The sequence below is a fragment of the Aulonocara sp. 'chitande type north' Nkhata Bay genome, linkage group LG11 (assembly GCF_057382095.1).
Source record: "Aulonocara sp. 'chitande type north' Nkhata Bay isolate Kocher_YH1m ecotype deep benthic linkage group LG11, A_spYH_male_GT1.1, whole genome shotgun sequence".
Lineage (NCBI taxonomy): Eukaryota > Metazoa > Chordata > Actinopteri > Cichliformes > Cichlidae > Aulonocara > Aulonocara sp. 'chitande type north' Nkhata Bay.
In genome coordinates, this window is record NC_141354.1 from 9427053 (window position 1) to 9445696 (window position 18644).

The window sequence follows — 18644 nt, forward strand, 5'->3', positions numbered from 1 at the left end:
GTCAAATTTCGGGAATTTCTCCAGTGTGTCGAAAGTAAGCAGAAATTCACATAATGTAGTCTGGCCATGAAACAATTCGGGACACTAAAGTAAAACTTTGTCTTTTTATGTCACATGTGCGCACACAAAACAGGAATAAAGATGTATGATAGCTTACAACTGACAAGCAAGGCAAAGACAGAACCTCTGTATTTTTTATAAAAACATTAGCCATCATTTAGTTGTTAGCTCAAGCTTTAACTATTTTAGTGTCCCCAGGTTAACGGTGGTTTTTCTTTGTTTTTAGATGAAGAGCTGAGAGACTCACTTGGAGAAAGGACTCTTACCAAGGATGAAGAGGCATTTGTGAAGGCTTTGAGGCCTGGTCACATCTTGGCTTTTGCCACCGGGAGCAGCAAGGTTCCAGCCATAGGTTTTCAACCAGCTCCTAAAATAACATTCATTCACGATGAAAGCAAACATCTCCCGATTGCACACACATGTGCAAATGAGCTTCAGCTTTTTGTGAATGAAACAACAATGGCTGATGATGATGCTTTTCATTACTGCTTCTTAGTAGCACTCATGAATGGAGCTTTATTCAGCACCATCTAAACATGTTCCAAAAAAAGTGAAATTAAAATGGTGGGTTTGTTAACTCTAATCCTGTTCATTAATTGTAGTTTCAAGTAACTTTGCTTCATACAAGATAGTTGAAATAAATTCTGACTGCATTTAATGTTGAAATGTAATAATTTTCAAAGCTTCAATAGATTTATAAAAATGCTAACTCTGTATTTTCAACGACAAATCAATAAAGTCACTGGTGTAATACAATAATTTTATTAAGCTTTTCTTTTTTAAACAAGGACACTTCAAAACAGTTTATGCACAGAGTATACTAAACATGCTTTGTAGAACAAGCCAGGATTACTTAGACATCTAACAGCAACATTTATTAAGACTATTGCAACTTTACAATGATTAGCACAATACTGTAGATAATCTTGTGAATTGATTTAAAGACTGACTGTTCCGTGTTGATAATTTTCACTGTTATACTGTATTACAGTGTGAATTTGATCTTTACTTCAATCTGAAAAACTGGTTTTACCCATAAACTAAAAGTGGTTGTAGCCTTCTGAATAGCCTATGAGTCACTGTCAGTCATTAACTCTGAGTCCTTATGTGGCAGGAGGCATCACTGCTAGAGGGGAGGGGCTTCTGCAGTAGTACAAAAACTGCATTTGCTGTACAGCATTTAAGAATATTAAGTGTCATCACTCTTTAGAACATCACTGGTATCCTGTGGTTGAGGTCACACATTTACAAGTTTGTTAAAAATATACTGCTGTGTTCGTTGAAACAATGTTTTACCATTATTGTTGTCTTCTTCAAAAGGGTGAATGCTTGTATATAGCTCTTGTAAATCGCTGTCATTTAATGGGACAAACCTACTTTCAGAGTTTGACAAGGAGGGTATGGAGACCTCTGCTGTAGAAAGTTCTGGGTTGTGACGATGAGACACATGAGTTCCGCAGGCAAAAAGCTGGATGGGAGTTCTATTACCTTCAGTGGAAACAGAGTGATTGTTATATCCAGCTTTGAATTCCTTCAAAGTGCGGTTGATTCGTGGTAGAAACACATAATGAAGGCAAAATAGGTCTGTTGCATTTTCTAAGTCTAGGATACCAAGTGATTCCAATTCATAAAATATAGGTGCATAAATGCGGCTACAGTTGTTGTTTAAGTCTCGGTTGAAACGCTCAATCCTCTGGTTGTGCACAGAACTTCCCATTAAGACAGAGCTTTCACCCCTGCTTGCTCGCATGTCCTCCCAAATCTGAGCATTCTCTCCTCCGTGATCAGTCCTGATATGCAGGGGTCTGCCAAATTGTCCAACAGCTGCAGTAAAGAGGGCTTTCACAGTCTCAGCTCGATTATTGCTGGAGCACTGAAGAAACATCAACATCCTGCTGTATCCATCTATTGCACCATGAACAACAAACTTCCAACGAATCAGTTTGTGATTTCCATCTATGTGCCATATGAAATTTGGATGAGGCACAGAATATACTCGCCGAGCAACTGCAGTTCTTCTCCTGGATAGAACACCAGCCGAGTCCACCCTCCGCAGTGACTTTCTTACGCGCCATCTTTGAACCACTATGTTTTTGGAACGCAGATGACCCATCAGCATCACTTCTCCAACATTTGGATGTTCAGTTTTTATTTGGGACACTATCTGATCTAACTCATGGTCACTGATTACATTGAATTTTGACTCTGAGATATTATAGTCTTGCAGTAACTTATACAGAGTGGGCCTGGAGATGGAAAGGATAGATGCAGCTTCAGTAAAAGATGTTTTCAGGGAAAGAACATTTTCCAATTCCTCTTTGGAAATCTGAAGCCTTCCTTGGTAACCATCCTAGAACACGGCACAGAAAATCTCAATGAGCACAATTCTATAACAAAAGATGAGTAATTTGAGGCAATTGTACTGTGACAGATTAGCTAGAGTAATATTTTATCAATAGTTTTAAAATATGAAAGTGAGCAATCAAAAGACACTTCACAGCAAAAACAGTAATAAAATATGACGTAAAACTTGTGAATGTTGTTGGTGGTGATGTGACACTGCTAGTGATGGACCCCTAAGAAGATGAAATGTATGTAGAATCAGAATCATTACTTTGACAGGATTTAATTTAAGGTGACATATTACACCAAAGAAAAAACAAAAATTAGTCAGCTAAATGATATGTGTAAGAAGGCCTACCGAGCAGTATGGTATCCCAGTGGAGACGGCAGGTCTACTTGGTCCAGGTGCATTGCTGGATTCCTAAGGAAACATTTACATCAAGAACGACTGTTACCTACCTACCAAATAAATAAATAGAGTTGTATGATGTTCGATCTCTGTCTGCTGCCTACCAAATGAAATAATTGAGGACTAGCTAAGTAATTTAGCTTTGCTAGTTTTGCTAACACTGCTATCAACCCGTCCAAAATGCTATACAATAAACTTACCAAGTGCTGCGGCGTTTGTGAGGTCGAGGGTGCATTACCGCTGAATCGTTGGATGGCCGACAAAACGGCTCTTCCAATGTTTTCAGCTAAATCGCTGGACATGCTGGTAGGGAATAGTCGAAGCAGCTCATGGCAGTCAAAAGTGACCGTAAGAGGAGCGCAAACACAGAACCTGACCGCGACCGGCACACTTTAGCGCGGGAGGTTTTCTTGAAGCTTTTATTTTGGTATTACCGTTGACCCGTACAATAAATTTGCATATTAGCTAAATATTTAGTTTCCCGTAACATTTAGATTTAACATTTAACATTTAGATTTAACATTTAACATTTAGATTTATATATAACATTTAGATTTATATATAATATTTACATTTAACATTTAACATTTACATTTAAATATAATATTTACATTTAACATTTACATTTAAATATAATATTTACATTTAACATTTAGCATTTAGATGTAACATTTAAAATCCTGTTTTAAATATGAAAAGTTACAAATATTATACTAAATGTTGTAAAAAATGACTCGAAAAAACATGTTTTTGTAAGATTTAGAGCTAAATGTGGAAAAATGTTGCTGTTAATTTCGGCATGTTTCAGTTTACAAACGGCGCCCCATAGGTAACACCTCAAATCCGATGAAACACCTGGCGACGCATAGCGTTTTTTTTAAAAGCCCAGAAATGCACCGTATTTGATAGCTTGCTGCGAGACCTCACACCGAGCACATCTACTGCCGGTGGGTTGCCTGTTATGCAACATCCCCCAAAAACACGAAGAGGAGAGTCCTGGCCCCTAGCCCTGCCAGTGTAGCAGAAATGATGACGGATGATGATGGCAGCAGCCGTTCTTCTCTGCGTGAGTAGCTAATTTACGTTGAGTAGGCTAACCACGTTATTACATTAATGCATGTAAGGTGAACTAGCAAACATCATCATAGCTACATGCAGCTGTCTTCTTGTTTGATGGCAGATACTCCCTTCACCCTGGCTAAAAAGGATAAAATGACCAAAGAAAAAGTGGAAAACAGCTAAACATGAGAGGTTTTTGGACAAAGTTTGTGTTTTTTCCATTGTTTAAGCACTGCTTCCAGCCAAGAGTGATGCCATATATGCCCCATAGCTGCAGAAAAGGCTAACATTGTTATATTTTTACAAAAAACAGCTGAACATGAGAGGTTTTTGGACCAATTTTGTGTTCTCCATTCTTTAAGCACCGGTTTGAGCACCGTTTGAGCACCGGCACCGTTTCAAAAGTACCGATTTGGCACTGGTATCGGATAAAACCTAAACGATACCCATCCCTACTGTAGAGTAATGTCATATTATGCTGCTTTTTTAAATGTGCATTTTCTTCTGCTTTTACTTTCTTCTTTAACTTTTTAAAGCCACTAATTTGATGCTAACTATGAAATGTAGTCTCACAATTATAAACTTTTTCCGTTTGGTTATGCCAGTAATTCTCAAAGTGTGTGGTGCGCTGTTAGGTTTTGTATTGTTGATTGTCATTTATGCTTAGAAATATTTAACCATATATGCTTAGAAGTATATAATCATTTGTAGATTGGAAGAATGTCTCATCCAAGGAGGTCTGTAACAACTCTGTGTAGCAGGAAGAGGGGAGTGCGTTCACTCCTCTACAGAGTATTCTGGCATAGATCACACACCTCCTAGGAGAGGTCGTATCTTCTCTTTTGCTGATATATGGTTTAGCAAACACACGTATATTTCTTTAAGTATAAGAGCCTTTTGTTCAGATGGAGCCCTAGACTCCTGGCACCAGCCTTTGGGGAGTCTTCACAGGGTCACATCTTGACCACACACACACACACACACACACACACACACACACACACACACACACACACACACACACACAGTATTCTTTGTTCACATGTATACCTATGTAAGATGTTATATGTTAATGACCCTATGCATATTCATGTAACCACAATAAAAGGAGTGCTATGGGGGACCTGGCTGAGAGTCTGACGGAGGTCAAGTGGTGGAACGACACTTGGCTCCAGGCAGGACTCCCTCATGCATGAGTAACATGAAGAACTTTGCCTACTCGTGTCTTGCTTTGCTGTGTAATTATATTGTCTTCAACGTTCCAGCGGATAGGTTTGTAGCTTGAACCTATCATGCGCCCCCCTGTGTGGGGCAGAAGTCTGACAGGTGGGGCGCAAGTTACCTGGCAGAAAAGTCATGTGGAAGTCATGTTTAGCATCGGAATCACTTTTAAAGCCGAACAAAGAAATTCGCAGCAGTCACATTAATAATATGGGCACCCACTGCATCTGCTGAAAAACCGCAGCCGCGTGTGTAAGTCAACAGCCGCAATAAAAAAGTGTACTGAAAAGTGCGAACATGTGGTCGGGACTGTCGTGCATTTGTTTACAGTGGTGCCAAAACCAGGATTGGGGCATGACAGACCTGACCACATGTACTGTATTGCTCTTTCATTGTGATTTCTTATGTTTCAGTCATTTTTTGCAGGGTTTTAGTTTGTTTCTTGTCTATTTGGGAGCTGACACAGTCTCTAAGGGGATGGGGTTCTGGGGATAACAGGATGAGAGAAGCTGCAGAGAGGCATGTAAGACTGCAACTCTGCTTCCTCGTCCCAACTCTGGATAGTCACGTTTGGGAGGTTTTGATTAATTTGGCCAGATTTCTAAACATGAGATCTGCTCCATCCAAAATGGGATGGATGCGGTCCCTCCTAATAAGGGAGGTTTCCTCCAGAAAGTTTCCCAATTATCTATCAAGCCCACATCATTTGTGGGACACCACTCAGGCAGACAGGAATTTAAGGAGAACATGCAGCTAAACTTGTCATTCGTGGTCCAATTGGGGAGGGGACCAGAGAAAACTACAGAGTCCGACATTGTTTTGGCAAAGTCATCCTTTCAATATTGATTTTAGTGTCCTCTGATTAATGTAACCAGGTGTCATTACTGCTTGGAATTAGGATTTTAGTGAATTTACATTTACCCTTAGCCAGCAGTTTTAAATTTCCCTCAATAAGATAAGATAAGATAAGACTTTATTGATCCCACAACGGGGACATTTTTGCGTCACCTCAGCTCAGGTACAGATATCAGAAGGAAATACAAAAATACAAATAAGTACAATCAATGAAAAAAGTAAGATAATACACTACATACAATGGTAGCATACACAGTATGTGATTATGGATATGGTTGGAAATATGGAAGACATAAACTATATAGCTTGATATAGCTATTGTAATATGATGGAATTAGGTGTTTTTTGTTCGGCAGTTGGCCCTCGAGTGGTTGTTTTGTGTTTTTTCACTCTGCAAGATCTAGTCAGGGGCAGTTTCACCTGTGTTAATCTGTTGACATCCATGCCTTCACTGTTGATAAACAGCATTATCTATAATTAATATAGTTTGTTATCACTGAAACAACTTGTGCGCGTTATTATTTATTGTGAAAGAGTGATATAGTTTGTGGTTTGACTCTAATATGCGCATTGAAGGCTCTGGCCTCTGGAAGACAATTGGCTATGGTTGCTGGTGTTTCTAGCTTCACATCTCAGAACAGAATCGCCAGTTACTGGAATTTAATCCTTGGATGGTGTGTCGCCGAGTGGAGAAGACACATGAACATGTTGGTGCTACCTCTGGAGCTTCTGTTTAAGACTATGCTTCCTCATCACCATCACCCAGCGGTCCTGTGCTTGGGACAGTTTTCTTGGGACAGCTTGCCAGGGGTCAGCAAGCGTTACAATCAGCTACAGGGGCCTGGCTAGATAGGGGTTTTTCAAGGGTTTGAAGCAAACTCTCCAATTCAGGGATACTGGCCTCCAGAGCTGCAAATATTTATCAAAAGTTTATCTGTATGTTTTAGCTAATAGTAAATCATATTTATTTTTAATCAAATTTATAAATAAAGTGTAAGTCTGATTAAAAAGATACCATCCATGCTTTATTACTGATGAAATGAATGATGATGATGATACAGACAGCACTGTAAGCTCTATGTGCAGGCAAATACCATTGCATCAAATGATGAGTACATAACCAGGTCTCTGGAGAACTTCAAGACATGTTGAGGAGGTAATTTAGCCATTTAAATCAGCTGTGTTGGATCAGATCACATCTAAAACCTGCAGGACACCCGCCCCTGCTTTGAAACGTATTGCACACCGCTATGTACTGCCCCCTTGTGGTCCTCTTACAATCACTGTTGCATGCAGAAGCTGCATGTTGCATGTAGTGATGCAATGAGAATCTTCTATAGGATACCTAGAAGGTAGTAGTGTCAGTCAGATGTTTGTAGCTGTGGGTTTTTGCACTTTTAAAGCACTTAAAAAAAAAGTTCGTGTTCACTTTTAGAGAACAACTTGATGGTTCCTGAGGTTGAAAAACAAAAGCAAGCCTTTATTTAGGCTGATACATGAATAACAAAACCAAAACCGACAACTAAGACTAGACTATGAGTTTGACTATGATTTTAACTGTGACTATGACTATAACTATGACTGTGACTACAAGGGGGGGAACATAAGCAGACGACCTGACAACAGTAAGAGACACAAGACTTAAATACACAGGAGTGTAACCAGGGGCGATTTTAGCCCATTTTTGGGGGTGCTTCAGCATTTAACCTTCAGTTACTCTTTATATAGTTAGGTATAACTCAGACCATGTTTGTTTTTAGCTGAAAAACATTACACCCAGGTAACCTGCTGTGTTGAAAACGTGTTTCCTGACTATGTTTGCTACCCTACAATCCGTCCTAATCTGTAGTAAATTCAGCGATATTTGACCGTCCTGTTGCTCCCATTGAAATTTATACAGCCTATTTAAAATCTAAAACTTAACATTATCCGTAGCCTGCTGCTGTTACCACTGTCTTGTTTGAAATATAATGAGAGAAACTGGTTATTTTATCATATGTGCCGATATTGAACCCAAGGTACTAACTAGCTAACTGACTGGATGCGCATTAACCTTATAACTCCTGTTTTTTTTTTTTTTTGTGTGTGTGTGTGTGTGTGTGTGTGTGTGTGTGTGTGTGTGTGTGTGTGTACAGAGAGACAGCCAGGTTCATATTGGATATGAGGACGTTTTTTCAAAAACAGGAGCCACATTCAGGTAAAAGTGTAAGATCAAATGATCCGTCAATAAAGGATAATGTTGGATCAGTGTTTCAATATTTATATCCTTTATTAGTTGTACATGTGCTTTGGTTATTTGCCTTTTGGTTGAAAGTACAGTGAGAGAGGACTTTTTTATTAGTGATCTTGATATATTTTTTTTTTAAATCTAATTGAATACAATCTATTTGTGTATGATTGTCAGTCCAAAGAGGGAGAGAGGAAAGAGGAGAACATGAGGAGAAAGTACAAGATCAGGAAGAACCAGGTAAGAAAACAGACAGGGAGTACTAACAGGTGTGGAGATACAGAAATTATTTTACTGCAACAATATAACCTGCATTATTAACATTGCATTAATAATATACCTTACAGCATTGATATTGCATTAAAGATGTTTATGAAACTTACTGCTATTAACCTTTTTCTTACAGGTGCAGCCCTAGTCAGTTTATACACACATTGCATGTCTGTGCTTTATTCAGAGTTGATGCTCAGTCTCAGTCTATTGAAGGTTTCAAGCTTCGATAAGCGCGATGTCTCAGTCGATATATTGTGGGTGACTTGGAGCATAGAAGGATAGACACATACACGCTTACAAACACATATAATCCAAAAACCTGCCAGACCAAAGGCCTGAAACTCATTTAGCTTCTGACTGCATTTTAGTCTACTTGGTAACAGATGACAGAAGACCCGTCAAGAAGAGGACAAGCCCTCAGGGACCATGTAGGCTTGAAATTTATTGCCATGTATGGAAGGTGTTATAGAAAAGGGAACTTTGGTGTCTGTTTTTAGCCATTTAAGATGTACCATTTACTGCAAATCGATGTATCTGATCTGTAATCGAAGCGAGAAGGGGCGTGAACCCTGATGTTATAAAACACTTCCACGTGTATTCTTAGCAGGAGACGTTTTGCTGGTGTGGTGCTGTATACTTCTCCTCCTGCGTGTGTTTAATAAACTCCTTGTCTGATTGCACTCTCCTGAGCCTCTGTTGGTTTGTTCTGTTGCTCAACATTTTCGAATTCGGGACACAGGCAAAACAGAAACTGTTAAACTAATTTTACTCGTACAATCTGGAAGTTGTTTTCTCCCTATATTAAAGCTGCTGTACAGAATCTGCAAAACAAACTGGGTTGTCAGCCCTGGCACTGCATTACCATATTGAACTTCAGTCAGAGGAAGTCACGGTTGCCAAAACCTTTTTGAAGCTCAAGAATGAGGCTGGTGCCATCCCAGATATGTTAACATTGTACAATCTTCTGGATAATCAGATCGTCCCCACACTGAAAACTGTTATTCAGGTTGCCCTAACAAACCCAGCTAGCAGCTGTAGCTGTGAAAGGTCTTTTAGTGTCTTGAGTCAGCTCCATACCTGGCTGAGAAGGACCATGGGTCAAAGCAAACTCCAGCACCTGGCTGTGATGTCAGTTGAGAAATGCTTGAGAAACTTGACCACCAAAATGTGATAGACAGATTTACCAACCTCAAGGTGAGGCGACATAGGATAAAAGAAAAGAAAAAATCTGCAGAGCCATAGTAGTATCTGCAGTAAAGATCTTTTCATACATTGTATACATTGTACCAGAGGCCAAGGTGTCTCAATTTTTCTAATTTTGTAATAATATTTTGTACATTTCAAGGACTCTTCTATTTTTGGAGTGTAGGACCCAGGCACAGAGAGACTTGATGAATTTAAGAATCTCATGATTTAATAAAGAAATTTGCAGACTTGCACAGAGAGGGTACAATTATGATGAGTGATAATGGAGATGAAGACAACAGACGATGAGGACAGGGAGGAACAGGGGTTTAAATGCACCAAGGAGACAGTCAGAGGGAACTCGGGACAACTGGAGACATTTAAGGATGCAGGGACTGACAGAGACGGGGAAGAAGTCTCATCGTGATGACTAAAGTTTACCTTGCCAGGATGGGCAGCTCTCTGGGTGCTCAGCACCCCCAAAGCTCTGATCCTAGAATTGCCCCTGAGTGTAACAGAGGGAAGTGAACACACATGGAGAAACAGCGGACACAATTGACCATAATGGCACCACAGTGGAAATACGCACATAGAACATGGAAACAAGACTTTCAGAATAAACAGGAAACAGGACAACAAGAACCACACAGGCAAGAACCATGATAGGTAGACACACAAACCAGGGAGACTTACTACAGGGGCAGATGACACAAAAGGATCTAAAAAACAAAGGACTAAAATGGCAGAAATTAACTAGATAAGCTAAACTGAAACTAGAACACAAATGAATAACAAAATACAACGAAACTGGGTCACCCAGTACCGTGACACAACCCATCATTATACGTGATTGTGAATAAGAGAAATGGTATTAGGTATTTTTTTTTCTGATAGTCAATTATGCTTAATTGCTTAATACTGATCAGAATATAATCAGGTATGTTTAACCGTTTCACGCATAGTGGTCACTACAGTAGACAGCTATTCAAGGGCTATTTTCTTGTATTTGTGTCAGTGTCGATGGTATACTTGCACATAAACCACTACACTGGACATTGATGTCTCACTCTATACACTATAAATTGTCCACCTAAGTGAACATGTAAAAAACTCTTTAAAAAGTACATGTTTAAAAAATGAAGTTCTAAAATGTTCTTTTTATGCCTAAAGATGAATAAAAAATGCTTAAATATGTATCTAGAATATCTAGAATATGAAAATATCAGAAAAAAATGTAAACAAAAAAGGAATTATGTTATTTTTTTACTTAACCTTTTGTACTATTCTTCATTGTGTTCTTCTTCCCCTTAACTCTGATTTCCAGCTTCCTGAATTCCTGAAAGTTGTGGTGGTGGTTAATTTCTGATGTTTTCAGTTTGTTGTTTTCTGGACTGATGGTGTCCGTTAGTTTACATCACCTTCATATGACTTCAAATATTAATCACTTTTTTTTTTTTCTTTTTTTTTACACACATGCTTTACTCTGTGACTTTTGAGCATGTTTTTCTTGGTTTTATTTTGTGCTTTGTAATGTTTAATGAAGAATAAACCATATTCCATTTTATCTATTGTTGCATGTTCATGTTTTTCAATATTTCAAATTCAGATTTTTTGCTGAACCTTTTCAGGAACTGCTATATTTAAATTTTGGTTAACAGCCCCATCTTCTGACCAGTATTAATATTTTCATTGACTACTGAGTCACAGTCTGTTTAAATATCTTTGATATAAAGGTCTGTGTTAACTTGAGTTGAAAGCAAGCTGTCTCTGGCACAGATGATTGTTGTAAGTCTTTGAATTAAACCTTTTCCACACATTTCTAACAACAGAAAGATCAAACTAATAAAACTCTGAGCAATTCCACTAATCTCGATCAAATATTCAAAATCATTTTTTCAAAGCAGCATTTACTACATTTGTTCACCTTGGCATGCTGGCCTGCAAAATCCAGACCTGATTACCAATTAGTCTTACTTGTGTTGCAATTGAATTGCAAGAACTTTGGTCATGTATCAAAATATAAAACAGGCCGTGAGTATATTGCAGTGGTAATAGGAAACAGAAGGAAATTAGCATAGAATGTGTAACATGGCTTCATAAAGCAAAAACATACATGAATAATTCTGATGGTAGTTTTTTAAATTTTTTTATTTTAAAACATCACTGTGTAAACGATTGTGTAAGACATTAAATATGGTTGAATAACACACTTTTTTTGTTCTTTATTTCATTTTGCATAAATGCTCAAGACTAATCTATAGTTATTCTCCACAAATACCCACACCCCATGAAGGTCAAACATCCTTCAACTAGACCTGTGCTGATAGACCAATATCATATAACTTGACTGATGTTGTATTTGATAACCCATAACAGCTCTTAACAAAGGTAATAATAAAGAAAAATGATATTGAGTATAAATAATGAACAACATAGTTTCAAAACATTTTTAGTAATTTGACAAGTTTGCACATAATTTAATCAGACAATATGTTGCGATAATTTTGAACATGAGTACATTCTTAGTGTAGATTTTTACAAACCTACAGTAAGAATGTACAAATGTGAATTACACATTTGTGAAAAAAAATATGTCATATATTATATACTTCATAATAATAATTTTGCGATTGAATTTTTTTAAATCTGCAACCTTTGCGACCTAGCAACTTAAAGATTTTTACAATACGTTATTGGTAATTTTTTAAACAATATAATTTGATAAGCCAAAGGAAATGTTCTAGATGAGATTAACAAGAGCACTTTAACAAATACTATTTACTTACTCTATTTTCCAAAGACAGTGTGAAAAATATATGATAGAAATATGTGATTAAGTTGCACAAGGATGTTTTTCTTGATTCATATCAGAAGACACAAACATGGACTGCAGCTGGTTTTCCACACGCTACACATTGTTGTATATTGACTCATCGCAGTCAGTCTGCACAGAGAAACAAGATTAATTCACTCCCCTTTTCATGCATGCACAAAATGAATGAACTAATGAAGGAAACATTACTTATCCCTACATTGCCATAGACAGGAGGGTTGTTGTACATGTCAGGGCAAGGGATATCGTTACAGCGGTTTTTTCTGGAGAAAGAATGCAAAAGGTAAAGATTAAATCTAGTTGCATATCTTCTTAAATCATATTTAATCATCAGTAAGATTTGTTTGTTTTCAAACAGAAGTGAAGAATTAAAACCTTTTTTGTGGGGCACTATGAGGGAGCTCCACAGGTCTGTCTGACATCATGGTGCTCAGGTTAGTGGTTGTTGTGTCTCTTGATCTCCCCCTGCTGGCAATAAAATGTTTTTAATTAAATGAGAAAGGAAACTGACACTTTTCACAGCCTCTAACCAAAAAGACATAGATATTTAAAATATCTATCTATCGATCTATCGATCTGCACACACACACATACATTCTGGTGTTCATTTGGTTGTAATTATGACTATTATTTCACAAATGATGCAATAATAACAAATGCTTATTTTCAATGATTATGTTCATGACAACTTACCATTTTTTAACAACTCCCAACCCACTTCCTATCAGAATAATCAGAAAAATCACACCTGCTCCAGATGAGATAAGAATATTCTGCATGTTGTCTGTCCAGATAGAAACCATAATGAGTGTTTTTGTCATGTAAAAACAGAGAGATCAGTGCATCTTAAGTCTTTCTTACCATTAACAGGTAAAGAGAGCAAGATGTTGTCATATCCCACCACGTTGTTTGCCAGGCACTGCACACGCCTGAAAGACCCAAAGTCTGTCTGCAGAGTCTCAATAGTAACAGAGCCATTTTTCTCTGCTTTGCTGCTTTGCATGACTCTGTCACCCAAAATAAAATAGACCATGCTGGGAGGCTCGGACTCTACGATACAGTCACACTTTATGATGCCGTTCTCAGAGGAGCACTTTGAGGAAGTCTTGATGTCAGGGGCAGCTTTAAGGACAAGAAATATAATTAGTGGGGATTTATCATATCCTGTTAGCATCACTGGAGAACTTCAGGTGTACAGATTCTCCCTCATTTACATCTGACTTATACTCAACCTTTAAATTAAAGCTTTAAAATCTAAATCAAATCAAAATGTATTCCTATATCACATTTAAAAGCAACAAAGTGTTTTACAATTAATTAAGAACAAGAGAAAACAATAGAAAAAAAATGCATTAACAAACATAAAACAAGCGTGATGCTACTCAAACTAAACTTGAATTAAAAGCCAACACTAAAAAAGTGAGTTTTAAGATACAATTTAAAAAGACTGAATAGACTCTGAAGTACGAATATCATCTGGCAGATTATTCCAGAGTCTAGGCACTGCAACTGCGAAGGCCCGATCTCCTCTATGCTTCAATCGAGACCTTGGCTGTAGTAAGAGCATCTGGCTAGACGATCTCAGTGCTCTTTTGGGGTTATACATGTTGAGGAGTTTGCTTAAATAACTGGGCGCCATATCATTTAACTTTAAAAGTAAGTGAAAGAATCTTAAAATCAACATGATATTAGACAGGGAGCCAGTGTAAATTTGCTAAAACTGGAGTGATATGTTCATACATTCTAACACTAAAAGACGTGCAGCAGCATTTTGGTCTACCTGCAAGCAATGGAGAAATGAGTGTTGAAGACCCAAATAGAGAGAATTGCAGTAGTCCAGTCCAGAGGTGATGAAGGCATGAAAAGGTTTTTCTAGGTCTTTTGGAGGAAGATAAGGCTTTGCTCTGGCAATTTCACATAACTGATAAAAACGGGTTTTCACCCGTTTTCACCCGAATTTGATTATCTGCACTGGTAGAATTATCTGCTATTAGTATAAACTGATACAGTATACTTACATTTTACTTGAAGTATCTTAGATGTTTCCAGGTGCAGCCCTCGATGGTATGTTACTCTGCATTTTAAAGGCTTGTTGTGATCAGAGCGGTTTGGGCGAAAGGTCAGAGTAGATGTTGAATTCCACTGGCCTTCATGAAGCTGCTGTGTTTGATTTTGCTGTTCTCCAAAGTGACTCCAGATGAAAGAAGGTGGATATGTGGGGCAGGAGTGAAACACGGAGCAGGATGCAGACACATTCTCACCCTCCTTTACTTCCTCTTGCACAGATAAATCAGGTTGACCTGTGTTAACAAAAAAGATTATAGTCATAAACCAAATGCAGTTGTGAAGGTAAGTGTACTGTATTGGAAATACAAATGCACTTAAACAGTATAGCTGCTGATGTTGTGTTTTATGCAGCTATCAATTTTGATCAAGTGAATTGATTTGATAAGTATTTAACTGTAAAAAGTAAAATAGATTAAAAACAGTGACTGGGCATAGGGATTATTTAATGGAGAGATATTTCCTATTTTATTGCAAACAAAACAGTGAAAACATCCGTTGGATATTACTGATGTTATCTTTTCACAAATATAGTTATGCTAATATTCACAACATGCTTACAATAATTTTTAAAATAAATTATTTTACATACTGACTGAAATAGAGACTTTGTTATTTTTGTAGGAGTACTGGTCATAGCCTTTAATTTCAATCCGGAAATATAAAGGCCCCACATCACTTTGTTGAAGATCATCAATCATCAGAGAACAGTTCTTCTTGCTGAGGTCTCCCAGCAGCTTTGTCCTATTCCGAAACTGACCCGGGGTTTGAGATGCATCAGAATGATAGACGACTTGATCATTGTCATTGTACCAGATCCCTGTAAAGCTTGTGGTATTGGTTTTTGGATCTGGGTAGTTATAAGAGCAGGGGATCACCACACATGATCCAAGGAGACCTTTCACTGAGGATGACACAGCAGCAGTCCAAGATGAAGCTTCAGGTTGAGTCACTGCAATAAATTTGAGAGCAAAACGTGATGAAGAAACAAACAAAAACAGGGTAAACAATGAGAGGAAGACAATGCACAGGACAAAATCTTAATAATGAAATTTTTTTCCTCAGCTAAATAAGATAAAAAAAAACAAAACAAAACACATACTGTTTAACTCTGTATATTTTAAGAATTTATACATTATACAGAACACACATACCTTTGGAGCAAATGCACATGGACAACAAAAGCCACTGTAGAGCATTCATCTCTTCACTTCAGCAAATAAAGTGATAAAGCTGCTGTTTTTTCTCTTTGTAAAAATATGACATGATAGTTTCTGTTCTTCTTTTGACACAGTACATTTAAGTCAGACCTTCCCAAAGTGTGGGGCCCGCCCCCCAGGGGGGGTGCAGAGCCATTGCAGGGGGGGCACGGTCTGAAAAGGGGGGGGGAAGAAAAAACAAAACGCTTGGACACTGCTGGCACAGGGCGCCCACAGAAATGCAAAGCAGGAGATGAAGCATCGCTGAATATGTTTTCAAACCAACTTCATTCTAAGCCAAAGACTAGAAAATATGGCGAAGCATATCTGCCCTTTGGCTTCACCTGCACAAGTGCCAAGGTAGGTCTCCCCTGCAGGATTGGTTTTCCCTGCGTCGGGAGCACGCACTGGGCTCTCCAAATCACGGACAAACAGTATCCTACAGTTGTTTATGTTTTTAAGCCCATTTTGCACAGAGAGGCATTTTTTGAAAAATGCATTGATAGCAATGTTGAATATTATTACACACATACAGTAAAATAATTACACCGTGACGCCTCTGCCTTTCTAAATGGAGGGACAGTAACTGCGTGTGTATATGTTAGTGTGTAAAACTTGAAGATAGTCAGATTAACAGTATTTTGTCTCTACCTGCCATTCTGTAATTCATCTCATGTAAACCATAACGTGGTGCACAGCGTGACGTGAAAAAGGCACATACCTTTGACGTTGCGTGACCAACTCTGTATTCCTCGTCCACACGTAAACAGAAAAAAAGGAGTTTTAAAAAATCTGCGTTTTCGGTGATTCGAAACGCCGTTTACGTGTGGAAGAAACAGCTGCGTTTTCAAAAATACCCGTGTAGGTGTGGACGTAGCGTAATAGAGTTAGTAGTTTACTTTCTTACTACCTGTAATTTATTGCAGATTACTTGTATTTGCTTAATTGTTTACTAAATGTTTGAGGTGTGAAAGAAACCGCAATGGAGCAAAATATGGGTGTGTGTGGTTGGAGGATGTGTTTGTGCGTGTGCGTGCATGCGTGAGAAAGGGGGGGGGGGGGGGGGGTGCGAACATTTTTCTTGTAAAACAAAGGGGGCCTAGCAAAAAAAGTTTGGGAACCACTGATTTAAGTCAAACACAAAATCTAACCTTTCTTTCATATATTGTATGTCTGTGAAAGGTCTCAGTGATCCAGGTCATCTTAGTCTAAGTAGCTTGGAAAGAAAAGTGTCTGGACTTCTTTAAGTTGCTTTAAGACCTTTCACCTCTCATTCAAGAAGGTCAAATGGTGGAGAGTCCCAGATTTTAAGCCCTGTGGGAGTGTCCCCAAGAGGAACATGGACCCCCTATTTGTCCTCTACCTAATCACATGAGCAAAGGTGTGAAAACGGGTGTGGGTCACAATCAACCAAGGTTTCAGGTGAACCCACCATGAAAGCTAGCCCCACCCTATCATGTGATTTACTGAGGTCAAATGGCCCAGGATGTAGGTGGGTGTTAAGGTGTCTGGGGAGGGATCTCAAAACTGGATTATAGATGGCAGAGAATTGGTGTTGTAAGCCACTAACCTTGTTCAAAGATGGCCGTTCACAGAGGACATAGATGGCTTCTTTCACTCTTCTTTTAAACCATTTGTCTTCTCTTTCCAAAATGTGAACATTGGCATCCTTGAAAGAGTGACCTTTGTCCTTTAGGTGCAGATGAACAGCTGAGCCTTGTCCCACCAAGGTGGCTCTTCTATGCTGTGCCATGTGGCTCTTCACCCTCCACATTTTCTGGAGCTTTTCTCTGAGCACTTGGTACTTCTCCAGCTTCTTGTGTACATTCTTCCTGATGTTGCTGTCATTCGGTATCGCTATGTCTATCACTGTGGCCGTCTTACTCTGTCCAACACTACTATACAACCACTATACCTAAGATAATATAACTATATTTATACACACACACATAAGCACATGAGCGTGGCACAGAAAGGAATTGGCAAGAATATCAGAGGAGCGAAACACCAGTAGAACAGTCACCTGAGACTGCAAGGCTAGACGGACCAATCTGTGCATTGCCTGGATTGGTTACAACAGTGACTCCCAAAACTTTTTTTGCTGGGCCCCCCTTTGTTTTTACAAGAAAAATGTTCCCCTTTTCATACTGCGCCCCCTGCAATGGCTCTGTGCCCCTCCCTAGGGGGCGGGCCCCACACTTTGGGAAGGTCTGGGTTACAAGAAGGATTATGAAATGCCTGGAATGCCTAGAACTGTACAAGATCAACAGGACCCTAAGAGCCTTCATCAGGAACTTAATGGGACTGTGGCATACAACACTAGAGGCCAACTTCAAGCCCATAGCACAAGTCACCATCAAGCCAAGGCGATGCTCTGTCCCCAGCGCTGTTCTGCATAGGCCTGAACATCCCACCAGCCGCGTGCTCAGTGAATACCCTAAGCAGAAACCCAAGAAAGAGGAGGAACTACCATGGAAGGACAGACCCCTGGACTGTATACATCATTGGCAGATAGAGGAGGTGGCTGACATCCAGAAATCCTACCAGTGGCTAGACAAAGCTGGACTGAAAGAGGCACAGAGGCACTAATCATGGCAGCACAGGAGCAAGCTCTGAGCACAAGATCCATAGAGGCTGGGGTCTATCACACCAGCCAAGACCCCAGCTAAGATACTGCACAGGACCCTCAAGCTCCCAGGCCTCTGATAGAGGACCTGAGCCTGAAGGATAGACCGCAAAAGGGGACTTTTATTTTTATTTTTTTTTACAAATATAAATCACATGACAAATGAGGCCCCAATTCTCTGAAATGACACGGCATCGGCTTTTTATGTTATTCGAACTGTTCAAAAGACGCAGGAATTGGATCTGAGGTGATTCTGAGGTTGAGGTGGATATTGTAAGCCCATTATTGTG

General features: G+C 38.9%; 2 protein-coding genes and 1 long non-coding RNA gene across 4 annotated transcripts; 1 reads left to right on the forward strand and 2 right to left on the reverse strand.

Annotated features, from left to right (window-relative positions):
- Positions 1 to 806: 806 nt before the first annotated feature.
- LOC147318477 (uncharacterized) lies at positions 807 to 3234 on the reverse strand. The gene is made up of 3 exons (XM_086310444.1): positions 3013 to 3234; positions 2762 to 2824; positions 807 to 2410 (listed from the first exon to the last, which is right to left on the reverse strand). The coding sequence occupies exons 1-3, from the start codon at positions 3112 to 3114 to the stop codon at positions 1298 to 1300; spliced, it is 1278 nt and encodes a 425-aa protein (XP_086166570.1). The 5' UTR covers positions 3115 to 3234; the 3' UTR covers positions 807 to 1297.
- A 417-nt stretch (positions 3235 to 3651) lies between these two features.
- LOC147318478 (uncharacterized) lies at positions 3652 to 9091 on the forward strand. Its single transcript, XR_015131379.1, has 4 exons — positions 3652 to 3878; positions 8083 to 8144; positions 8352 to 8414; positions 8581 to 9091. It is a non-coding gene; the product is annotated as an uncharacterized LOC147318478 (long non-coding RNA).
- A 2617-nt stretch (positions 9092 to 11708) lies between these two features.
- LOC147318479 (myelin-associated glycoprotein-like) lies at positions 11709 to 15814 on the reverse strand. 2 transcript variants are annotated; one of them, XM_086309840.1, is made up of 8 exons: positions 15684 to 15814; positions 15122 to 15481; positions 14484 to 14765; positions 13327 to 13587; positions 13159 to 13249; positions 12841 to 12930; positions 12665 to 12728; positions 11709 to 12576 (listed from the first exon to the last, which is right to left on the reverse strand). In XM_086309840.1, the coding sequence occupies exons 1-8, from the start codon at positions 15730 to 15732 to the stop codon at positions 12541 to 12543; spliced, it is 1233 nt and encodes a 410-aa protein (XP_086165966.1). In that variant the 5' UTR covers positions 15733 to 15814; the 3' UTR covers positions 11709 to 12540. The 2 variants fall into 2 exon arrangements, with proteins under 2 accessions (XP_086165966.1, XP_086165965.1); XM_086309839.1 differs by having other exon boundaries at positions 11711 to 12576; positions 12841 to 12933.
- Between the last annotated feature and the right edge of the window lie 2830 nt (positions 15815 to 18644).

Bases quoted from the DNA above. Each gene is read 5' to 3' on its own strand.
- LOC147318477 (XM_086310444.1), bottom strand. From the start codon at position 3,114: ATGTCCAGCGATTTAGCTGAAAACATTGGAAGAGCCGTTTTGTCGGCC. The intron at 2,825-3,012 runs GTAAGTTTATTG...ATGTTTCCTTAG, and splicing joins CACAAACGCCGCAGCACTTG to GAATCCAGCAATGCACCTGG. The intron at 2,411-2,761 runs GTAGGCCTTCTT...GCCGTGTTCTAG, and splicing joins CTGGGATACCATACTGCTCG to GATGGTTACCAAGGAAGGCT.
- LOC147318479 (XM_086309839.1), bottom strand. From the start codon at position 15,732: ATGAATGCTCTACAGTGGCTTTTGTTGTCCATGTGCATTTGCTCCAAA. The intron at 12,729-12,840 runs GTTTTAATTCTT...TTCTTTCTCCAG, and splicing joins CATAGTGCCCCACAAAAAAG to AAAAAACCGCTGTAACGATA. The intron at 12,577-12,664 runs GTAGGGATAAGT...TTCTCTGTGCAG, and splicing joins ACCCTCCTGTCTATGGCAAT to ACTGACTGCGATGAGTCAAT.